The sequence below is a fragment of the Parasteatoda tepidariorum genome, chromosome X2 (assembly GCF_043381705.1).
Source record: "Parasteatoda tepidariorum isolate YZ-2023 chromosome X2, CAS_Ptep_4.0, whole genome shotgun sequence".
Lineage (NCBI taxonomy): Eukaryota > Metazoa > Arthropoda > Arachnida > Araneae > Theridiidae > Parasteatoda > Parasteatoda tepidariorum.
Genome location: NC_092215.1, coordinates 19,496,625 through 19,508,458, shown reverse-complemented (window position 1 = coordinate 19,508,458; position 11,834 = coordinate 19,496,625). Strand labels below are relative to the sequence as shown.

The 11,834-nt window shown below is 32.5% G+C and overlaps 1 protein-coding gene across 1 annotated transcript; it reads left to right on the top strand.

The window, feature by feature from the left end:
• On the top strand, positions 1 to 11,834 carry LOC107436637 (acylphosphatase-2). Its single transcript, XM_016048409.4, has 4 exons — positions 1 to 143; positions 2,945 to 2,961; positions 4,697 to 4,806; positions 11,621 to 11,834. Exons 1-4 carry the CDS (start codon positions 80 to 82, stop codon positions 11,733 to 11,735), a joined length of 306 nt encoding a protein of 101 aa, XP_015903895.1. The 5' UTR covers positions 1 to 79; the 3' UTR covers positions 11,736 to 11,834.

Sequence of the window (11,834 nt, the reverse complement as noted above, 5' to 3'; positions counted from 1 at the left end):
TTTTTAACAATGCCGACTGTTGCCCCTTTCTCTTTCATCCTTTGTTTTTAATTAGAAGGAAGTTAACCATTCAACTAAAATGACTTCAACAAAGGGTCCAGTATTGGTACAAGTGGAATTTGAAGTTTTTGGTGGAATTCAAGGTAAGCGATGAATGCTTTTTTTAGAACTATATATAAATTTTAAGGCTTGTTAGAGAAAAACTATTGAAAAATGATTTTATTAACATTTATTAGTTTAATACAGCATTTAATAAAATATAGTATGCTTTAATGTCTCCGAAGGACAAGTTTTGCTGGGGGAAAAAATAAATAAAATGTCTTCACTTGCATCAAATAAGGCAAAAAAAAATTAACCTGCAATATCAATTTTATTTCAACTCATCACTCTATTGGATTTAGATCCTTCAGATGTTATAAAAAGTGTAACTTTTGAAACGAATCCGAAACGCTATTGGATGGATTTAGAGTGTATTGGACACATTCTATTGGATTTAGATCTTTCTGATGTTATAAAAAGTGTAACTTTTGAAACGAATCGGAAACGCTATTGGATGGATTTAGAGTGTATTGGACGCATTCTATTGGATTTAGATCTTTCTGATGTTATAAAAAGTGTAACTTTTAAAACGAATCGGAAACGCTATTGGATGGATTTAGAGTGTATTGGACGCATTCTAATAGATTTAGAACTTTTTGGTTTTGTAAAAAGATGTAACTTTTAAAACGAATCGGAAACGTTATTAAAGAAACAAAAAGAAATATGTTGATGTTTGAGCCTTTTAATTTATCAGTGCAAACGTAATTTTTATATTTAAGTCAAAAACGAACAAATATGTAAAACTTTAAATATGCTATCACTCATTTATTAAAATAAACTCATAGCATTTTATTTTTCCTAAGTAATTTTTCGCATGAATATAATGTTTTATATGAATGAAACAGCGCATTTAATTCAATGGCTTAGCTAAAGGGGGGCAAGAGGAATATCTGTCTCTGGGCACAATCTTAGAGGGGTGCCAAATTCATGAAAAATATTTAAAATGAAAAAATTAAAAATTTCAGAATACAATGTTTTTTCTCTCGTTCAAATATCCTTAGTTGAGCCGCGATGGCTCAGGGGATAGAGCGTTCGCCTTCCAATGAGGTAAACCGGGTTCAAATCCCAGTCGATACGAATTCCGCATCCAGCTTGCACCAACTACAGTGCTGAAATGAAATATCCTCAGTGATAGATGGATCATGGGTTAGAGTCCCCTTGCCATCAAGCTAACCGTGGGAGGTTCTCGTGGTCTTCCTCTCCATGTAACACAAATGCGGGTTAGCTCCATCAAAAAGTCCTCCACGAAGGCAAATTTCTCTCAATACTCGATCCAGGAGTTCCCTTGTCTTCTGAATTGGGTTCAAAATTACAAGGCTATGGAGTTGAACATAGTGGTAAATCCAAAGATTGGGTCGGCTGTTCAACGACGGTTATAAAAAATATCCTTAGTTTGATTAGCTCGTTACAAGCCTGATAACTTACCAAATTTTTATCCAATTTTCCTAAATGTTGAATAAAATGTTTACTATAATTGCAGGCTGCTTTAGATGAAGGTTATTTGAAAACGTATTTTTAGCAAATTGGCCACATATTGAACGAAAAATGTCATTAGTATAAATGCTTATCTTACTCGGAAATTTTACTCTGTAAGTCTGACGGCAAGGAGAGTCTAACCCGTGATCCATCAACTACTGAGGATATTTTACTTCAGCACTGTAGTTGGTGCGAGCCGGGTGCGGAATTCGTATCTATCAGCCATCGCTGGGATTCGAATCCTGTTCACCTCGTTGGAAGGCGAACGCTCTATTCCCCGAGCCACCACGGTTCTCGAAATAATAAACCGGGATAGTCTAGTTGGTAAAGCGTTTGGTCCATGTCCAAGAGGTCGTGAGTTTGATCCTCACCGGTTGAAGACTTCCCGTGACAAAATGGTGTTTGGTGCATGATAAATCTATTGGGGTCACAAAGTCCATTAAGTTTCCATAACAAATCAATACCTCTGGGGTACTAATCGGATATTAATCACTCTCTGGTTGGTTCAGGTCAAAATTACGATCTGAGGATGAATGGATAACGTGTGATTCAAGTACTGAAATTTTTTTTCTTCTAAATATCAAAACAAAAATCAATTATGAGAAAATAACTTAGGATTACAAAATCGAGAAGTTCTCTTCCAATAATTTGTTGACATTTTGATATTTTAAATTTTTTTCTTCAGGAATTGAAACTTCATAGATTACTCTAGGTTTGCCTGAATTCACTTTTTCTATTTTTCAAATTTTAAATTGTCCCGCAGTGGACTGATCGTTAAGACACGGTTCCCAGCAGATCACTGAAGTCAAGCATCACTGGCTGCGGTCAGTGTGCGGGTGGGTGACCACTTGGATCAGTCTGCTTAGGGACCGAAGGTGTGCGGTATTGGTCCTCGGTAAACTATTCTACCGTAAAGTGCTCAACTTTGAGGGCAAGTCGTCGGGCTACCGAAGCGGAGGTGTCATCCCCACTGCAGAGAATCAAAATTGTGATGGTATGTCTTCGGATCATCCTCATGGATGTTTCCCACACCGTTACTAATAGCCCATTGTACAGCTCTAGTGCGACGTGAACGAACTACAAACAAACAATCAATTGCAACTAAATCTTCAAACAAATTGTAAGTTACCAACACTAAAAATATGTGAATGATAGTGCTATCGTTGTTATATATCGTTGTTATAAAGCAATCATGAACAAAGCAAGTTTTGCGACTTCCTATTACTTTATTTGGTTATTTTTGAATACTTTTTACGAAATAAATTTCGAGCAATGATAGTAATAAAAGATTAGTGTGTGAAAAATTTGTATTTTCATTGTCGTAAATAAAGCTTAAATTAGAAATAATGGTTGGTATTTTATTTTTCAGGTGTTAACTTTTCTAAGGTGAGTTATTAGAAAATTAGTAAGATTTAATTAAAGTCTCAAGAAAACAAGAAAAGGGAAATGATGATTTGTTTCTTCATAAGTATATTTTTCCTTGTTGATTAATTAATTTCGATTTCAATTTTCTACTGTCTGATTTTATGTTGAATATATTGCAATAAACAATAAAGCTTTTACTATTTTGAAGAATAAATTGCATGCAACTGAAAGAAGTTTAATATTAGATAATAAATTATGTAAAATAAATTCAAACTTAATGCATAAGAATTTGATAAAATCATGTGCTACTGAATTTATTCCAAAATATCTTTTCGTGCAGAAAACATTTCATAATCATTTATTTATTTATATTATAAAAATCATATTTCTTAATGTGTTAACTTTATAAAAAGTTTACAATTATTGAAATGTACAGGTTGTACCGTAATGACCACTCTTACTATATATTTTTAAAAAAGTTGTCAAAACATAAGTGAAAGAAAGTATACAACTTAAGGGACAACAAATTTAAAACAAAAATGCTATCAAAATCTAATGAATTACTACTGGTGAGAGCGGGACTGAAAATATCAAAACTTGTAATATTGCCAGATGAAACAAAGAGGAGTTGAGGGGCAATAATGAGAAGCACTTCATTAGGCAGTTAAACTGGTTTTCCTGCTTTTCATCTAGTCTTACTTACTAATGATTCGATAAGTTTTGACAGAATTTTTTTTCATTTAAATATTATTATTTTTTTTTTGCGACCTTCAATATCTGTATTTTTTTATTTTATATTTTTGTCGAGGATTCTAAAAATACGTATTAGGGTGGTAATTACGGAACACCTTCCATAATAATTTCATTAACGAAATATTTCTTTTTGTATTAATATGTTTATCACTTTTTTGAAATATGTTATAATTTAATAAGAAATATGTGTTACTACGTGAAAGGGACAATTTTGTTAATGAACTTATTAAGCTTTCGTTGTTATAAAAAAGTAATTTTCTTTCACTTTACATTCATAAGATAGCCAGTAAATAAAATTATTCATTTCGAAATTTTTTGTTGTATAAATTTGAACAAATATAAAACCATCAACATAACAATATAATTATCATATATCAATTATGAGCCGTTGTGTCTCAGGGGATAGAGCTCGCCTTAAAATGAGGTAAACCGGGCTCGTATCCCAGAAATGGCTGGTTGATACAAATTCCGCACTCTGATCGCACCGACCACAGCGCAGACGTAAAATATCCTCAGTGGTAGACGGATCATGGGTTACAGTCCCATTGCCGTTAGGCTAACAGTGGGAGGTTTCCGTGGTTTTCTTCTCCATGTAACGCAAATGCGTTAATTCCTATCAAAATGCTCTCCGCGAAGGCAAATTTCTCCTAAATCCAGAAGTTCCCTTGTCTTCTGGATTGGGCTCAAAATTACAAGGCTACGGAATTGAGCATTAGTTGTCGTAAATCCTAAATTGGCTCGGCTGTTCAATGACGGTTATAAAAATATATTAATTATACTAATTAATGTATTAATTATGCAAAGCTTTTTATCAATTACACACTTCAAAATATCTGTCATGTTTATAAATGTCTATAATGTTTTCATTGTGAAATCAATTTATAGATAATCGAAAATTAAGTATTTTCCTATTTAGGCAGGTGTTAAAAAAAGTACATTACATTTTTTTCTTACTTCATGTAAAAGCCATTTTGTAAAAATTGCTCCCGTTTTTGTTTTACAGTATTGCAAGCAAATGTGTGATAGATTTGATTTAAAAGGATGGACAAAACCTTCACCCTATGGAACTGTTTTGGGTATTATCCAAGGAGAAAGGGCAAATGTTGACGAAATGTAAGATCATTTTTCGTTTTTATAGCATTAAATGAGAATTGAAAAGATCAAATTAAGCACCCTATGGAACTGTTTTGTGTATTATTAAAGGAGAAAGAGCAAATGTTGACGAAATGTAAGATCATTTTTCGTTTTTATAACATTAAATGAGAATTGAATAGATTAAATTAAGAAGCATTTTAGTTCGTATAAGGAAATGAACTGAATAACTTTTGATCTAATGATTAGATCTTCGCGTTCTAGGACTCATTCTTAATGGTTTGAGGGGTTGACCTCAAATATGCTAATTAATTAGTGATGACGATATTCTAAGTTACGAAATCAGACACAAAAACGTACTTTCTCTAAATAAACATAGCTTTTTTTCGCCGTGATTAGCTTTTTTTCGCAACGGATTTTGATTTCTGACCCCCCAATTATTGGTAAAATATAAATAACTAGTATTAAAATGTAAATTATAGTTTGGTCAAGAGAGCTGTCCAAAGTTTGGCCCCAATGTTAATCTATTTTTTACGTATTTTGCTATAACTCGCGAACTTTTTAAGTGAATTGAAAAAAAATTGCATTTAATTATAAAATTTGTTTATCCAAAGCTAGTCTTTGTATGCCAAGATTCAAAGATAATTCCATGCAAAAAATGACTTTTTGTAAATATTTACTATTTTATTTAATAATAGTTGAAAAAATTTTGGATTGCAAGATATACGATTTTTTACATTATTTTGAAGAATATAATTATAAATGGCAACATACAAAATTTGAGCGAAATTGGTTGAATAGTTCCTGGAAAATCTAATTTTAAAAATACGACATTTTTAAAATTCGATTTCTCCTTTGCTTTTCGACCGATTTGGCTCAAATTTTTTATTTTCTGCATTGTAAATTTTGTATTGTAGGCTGTTTTTTGAAAGCTCTCTGGTCATATGCAGTTAACGCTTTTTAGGGAAACATTTGCTATTTTTATAGTAGATGTTAGTTTATAATAGTTTCGCATGACTATTAGGTTAAGATTTGTCAATCTTTTTACCAGCACCAACTATGCTAAAGATAAAAATGACAAAAAATGACATTTTGTAGAAATGAAAAGCGTTTGTTTTCTATTTTTTCAATATTTGAAGAGCTGCTTCAGCGTTGCATTGTTTGGGCCTATAAAAGTAAGCATAAATTGAAAATTAATCATTGGTTTTAATAAGCTTGATTTAAAAGAAAAATTCCACTAAATTGGTGGATATTTCAATAATATTTTTTTTCTCAATATTTAGGTTAACATTCCATTTTTTACATATTTCGTTTTAATTTCCCTTCATTTCTATTCAGTGAAGCCGTGGTGGTTCAGGGGATAGAGCATTTGCCTTCCAATGAGGTGAACTGGGTTCGAATCCCATCGATAGCTGGTCAGTACGAATTTCGCACCCGGCTCGCAACGACCACAGTGCTGATGTAAAATATCCTCATTAGGCTAACCAGGGGAGGTTTTTAAGGTTTTCCTCTCCATGTAACGCAAAGTCAGGTTAGTTCCATCAAAAAGACCTCCATGAAGACAGATTACCTCCAATACTTGATCCGGGAGTTTCCTTGTCTTCTGGATTGAGCTCAAAATTACAAGCTTGCGGAGTTTGAGCATTAGTTGTCGTAAACCGGAAAATTGGGTCGGCTATTCAGCGAATGTTGTAAAAATATTTATAAAAAGCATTCGTACTGGGGATCGAGCGATTATAGTATATGTCTCATTTTTATAATTCGGTGCCATTTTACAAAGACTTTTACTGAAGATGCTAGAAGTTTTGCATGATTTTTCTTTATTACACAGACATTAGTTGACACTCTTAAGAACAAAATAAATAAATAAAAGAAATTATGCCATATTATTTCAAAAAGTAATGGTACTTCAAAGAAACCAGTTGAGAGAACTAAGTATATCGCCATTCTATACATAAAATATTTTTCTTATATTCTCTTTCCAGAAACGAAAATTTATGCTCTGTTATATTTTACAATTTCATTAAATATTCTAAATTTCATTCCTAAAAATATATGTAAGCTTTTGCTTAACTAAGTACAGTTGATGTCTGTCTGTTACCATATCTTTATTAATCTTTTTAAGACTGCACAATTAGAATTTATGAATGGTAACCCATGTTCACCAGTAAGGCAGTCTAGAAAAGAAAAATGAGTAACCAGTAAAATGTTTTTTTTTATGTTAACCATTTGAAACCATTTGGTAGCACTTTTTTGTTTGATGAAAAAGGAATTTTATAGTGTTAAGTACTGTTTTACCTTGTCTGTTATCAGAATTAGTTCTATAAAAAACATTTATTTATTTCTTCAACTGGATAATCTAGTTTATTAGGTTCTTAATCTACATCAAATATAATTTTAACATTTAATTTAGACTTACATTATTTTGCTGAAATTTGAGGGATTAAATGTTAGAAAAATGTCTGTTCACAGACTTGACAATTTTCATTGTACTTAAAATATCATTAAAAAAGGTCTGAAGGAAAAACCTTCAATTAGCATAAGAGATATGGGTGTGTATAGTTATATTTGAGAAATATTCACTTATAGTTGTAGTGTTTTATTTACGTCACACATTACGTCACTGGCTGCACAATGGGATATTGGCGACGGGCCGGGAAGCAGCCCTGAGGATGTTCCCAAAACATGGAATTACAATTTTTATCCTGTGTAGAGAGGAGTGCCCCCCACGCTTTGGTAGCCTGCGTTTGAAGTCCAGCACTTTACGGAAGAACAGTTTAACGAGAACTGATACCATGCACCCTTGGCTCCTTCACAGGGTGATCAAAGTGGTCACACACCCCACTCACTGACTCCCCGGTGATGCTTGACCACTGGGAACCGTGTCTTATTATGGGACATTTATCTGACATTAAAAAATAAAGAAAAATCCTTCTTCAATTTTCATATGACACTAAATTATAAAAAGGACCCATTTAATTGAATGATTTAGTGGAAGAACATGCTAAACAACATATTGAAACACTCAAAGTTCAAGGTCAAAGGGCACTTTCAATTTAAGAGAAACTAATTTCAAAAGCTTTAAACTTATATCAAAGCTTTAATTCTCAGCTTTATATATACTGCATCTAGCTGAATAGAATTTCATTTTTATTACCGACTGGTTAGAGCCGACCCACTTTTGGGTTTACAGCTATCAATGTTCAACTCGGTTCATTTTTAACCCAATTCAGAGGGCATGGAAACTCCTGAATCAAGTAATGGGACCAACTTACCTCCGGGGAAGAGTTTTTGATGAAACTAACTCGCACTTGCATTACATGGAGAGGAAAACCACGAAAACCTTTCATGGTTAGCCGGAAGGCGAGTGAATTCCAACCCATATAATCTGTATACCACTGAGGATACTTTAACGTCAGCACTGTAGTCAGTGCGGACCGAAGCAGAATTCGTATAGACAAACTATTTCGGGAGTTCGAACCTGGGTCATCTTATTGGGAGGCAACTCCTATACAAAATATACACAAATATACACAGATACTCATATGCGACACATATTACCATTCAAAATAAATTTTGTTCTCATGATCAGATTTTAATCCTTTGGCACAGAGGGAACAACGATGTATGTTTTAAATATTTTTTTCTGACTCTCTAATTTAACTCTCTAATATTTTGGAATTTTTTAATTATAAAAAACAGTTGAGGCGAACCGGGCTCGAATCCCAGTCGATACGAATTCCGCATCCGGCTTGCACCGACTACAGTACTGATGTGAAATATCCTCAGTGGTAGACGGATCTTGGGTTAGAGTCCCCTTGCCGTCAGGCTAACCGTGGGAGGTTCTCGTGGTCTTCCTTTCCATGTAAAGCAAATGCGGGTTAGCTCCATCAAAAAGTCCTCCACGAAGGCAAATTTCTCCCAATAGTCGATCCAGGAGTTCCCTTGTCTTCTAGATTGGGTTCAAAGTTACAAGGCTACGGAGATGAACATTAGTAGTCGTAAACCCATAAAATTCGGTCTGCTGTTCAACGACGGTTATAAAATATAAAATATAAAAAACATTCCAATAGTTTCTGAAAGAAATCCACTGTATTACCGGAATTATATTTGTTCTAAAATATGAAGTAAAGAAAAGTAGTTTGAATTATTTAATTTAATTTAAAAATTATTAATTTAAAAAAAATTATCAACAATTGACTTTGCGAATTAAAGAAGTTTCAAAGTCGAATTATTGTTCATCTTAGATCAAAACAACTGCAAATAATTGCAAATTTGAAAAATATATTGTTTGAAAGGGAACCATGTTTGGGAAATTTTTACCATCAACGCAAAAAGAGACACCAGTGTACGCTGTTGTGTTTTATAAACAAAAAAACTATTAAAATGCTAATGTAATATTTTTCGTCTATTCTGTTCTAAATTATTACAAAATACTGAAAAAAGTATGAGAAATATGTTTAAGGAAATCTGCGTGTCTAACCCTTTATATCTCAACAACTCTGATTTTAATAAAAATTACTCATACATTAGAATACATCATTCTAAGCATGTAAAAAATAATAAAAAAAATTTACAACATAAAATAAAAAAAATTATTTGAAAAAAATTGGTTGTTGCATTTCTGCAAGCTTATGCAAAATGACAAAAAAGTGCTTGCTGCATTCCTGCAACATTGTGAAAAATGGCACTAAGATTGAGAGATTCAAAAATTTTAATTCATATGAAAATTTTTAAAACAGTTGTTACTTTCGTTGTAACAAAGTCCTACACCACATTTCTCACAAATAGTTTGTGTAAATCCTTTGCATTTTGGGTATTTGCATCTGATTCTTTTGTTAGCCCAATTAAGCCAGTGCCTTAGCCCAATTAAGCCAGTGCCAATTTCATCTTGGCGCACTAGTTTTGGCCGACAATCGCCGAAATCGTCCTTCAAAGTTTGTTGGGGCAAAGTCATAGGCCTTTTATGTATGTTGCAGATATGCAAGGTGATATAAAGGGCTAAGAGTTAAGTACTATTTAAAGGGGCTTCTGGGAATTCAATGATGAGCTGCATCAATTTTTAAAGATGGAATTCTTACCTAAAACTATTCCTTAGTATTGTTTCCAAATACATTCTTTATGAGATTCTGTGATTTGAAATAGATATCTGCGCAAAACACATAAGCGGGGGCAGATCAATCTCCAGAACTGTTTGAAAATGCGGTTTATCATTTATATTGCTCCAAGATCTTCAATTCCAAGAAGCAATCGTAATGATTTTAGAACTAATTATGAACTTCGATCGTTAGATCAAAAGTTCTCCAGGGTATAGAATTTTTATTGCGAGCACTGTAGCATCGTAGTATGTGAATTTTAATCACTAGATCAAAAGTTCTTCTGGGTATAGGGTAAACTAACCAGTGAAGGAACACTTAAGCATCGCTTGCCTTTTAAAAAATCATATTAATTTCAAAATTCGTAATTTTAGTTAAATGACAGTGTCAACATATTTGTTACTAATTGGAAATTATGTAAAAAAATTTTAGAGAACTTACATAATATTGTTTTAAAGTTTTGGAGGTTCAAATAACAAGTAGTAAGAAGACCAAGTGAAGGAACAGCTCTTACCAGTGAATGAACACCCAGTAAAGGAACACTTAATTTTGGTTATTTTTTAATGCTCTTTATGAATTTATAAGCCATACAAATATTTAAAAACAAGCCTATTCTTGAAATTATAACATATAAATACTTGGAAAATGTTAACTTTTTTTTGTAATCATGAATTGAAAATTAAAGTGTCAACATATTAACACATACTGTTCATTCACTGGGAAATCTATGCCCAGTAAAGGAACATGCCTGTTCCCTCACTGGTTAGAAGTTGTTTTTCGTATTTTTAACATACTTTTGATGCGGAACATCACTAAAGGTACAAGAAAATTAAAGTTTATCTTTTATTTTCATTAACGTAGAAAAAAAGCCAGTAAAGGAACACTTGTTCCTTCACTGGTTTTTCATCGTTTGGTGATCCAGTGAATAAACGCCCCCTTATCTCAGTACTTTATTATGCTATGATGCTTAAAAAAAATAAAACGTAACTTCAATAACTATATTTTGAATTCTCTTTTTCACAGTGAGAAAAATAAAACTATTACATGCAATTAATTCCACTTCAAACATATAAATACAAACACTCACCTTATAATTTTTTCAAAGAAACAAGGTGTTGCAGAGATAATAACAAATTCAAAAATTTTTCCAGAGAAGTCTATTTGACCAGGTAATCCAAAACATTGCTAGATGACTTCCTATTGTTTGGCAGTAAGCTATTGTTACCAATCAATCTAAAGAAAAACTTTCAGATTCTTATTTTTAATCAATATATATGAAATGTTTCTTCACTGGGTAATGTTCCCTCAATGGTTGGTTTACCCTAATTTTTTTTTTTATCGTGAGCACTCGTAGTGTGTGAATTTCGATCATTGGATCGAAAGTTCTCCAAGGTGTAAAATTTTTTACCGCGAGCACTGTAGCAACGTAGTATGTGAATTTCGATCTCTAGATCGAAATTTCTCCAAGGTGTAAAATTTTTTACCGCGAGCACTGTAGCATCGTAGTATGTGAATTTCGATCTCTAGATCGAAAGTTCTCCAAGGTGTAAAATTTTTTACCGCGAGCACTGTAGCATCGTAGTATGTGAATTTCGATATCCTGATCGAAAGTTCTTCAGGGTATGAAAATTTTTTATTGTGAGCACTGTAATCAAGTTATATGCATTTAAAAAAAATCCAATTTTTTTAAAAAAACTTTTATGTATGATTTAGAATTATAAATTGTTTATGTTTTTTAGGGCTATGTGGTTACAGCATCAAGGTAGTCCTGGATCTCGTATAGAACACTGCGATTTGAGAAACTGGCAAATATTGGATAAACTAGATTATCGAAATTTTAATGTCCGTTTTTAATTTTACATGCTGTGCATGATGTCATTATCTATTAAGTACTCTGTTATCCTTTGTATTAAAAGTGAGATTCCATCAATAAATTTGATATTTTTATCGTAA

Coding starts and splice junctions, on each gene's coding strand:
- LOC107436637 (XM_016048409.4), top strand. CDS start 80: ATGACTTCAACAAAGGGTCCAGTATTGGTACAAGTGGAATTTGAAGTT. Junction 4,807..11,620: donor AGGGCAAATGTTGACGAAAT/GTAAGATCATTT, acceptor TATGTTTTTTAG/GGCTATGTGGTTACAGCATC.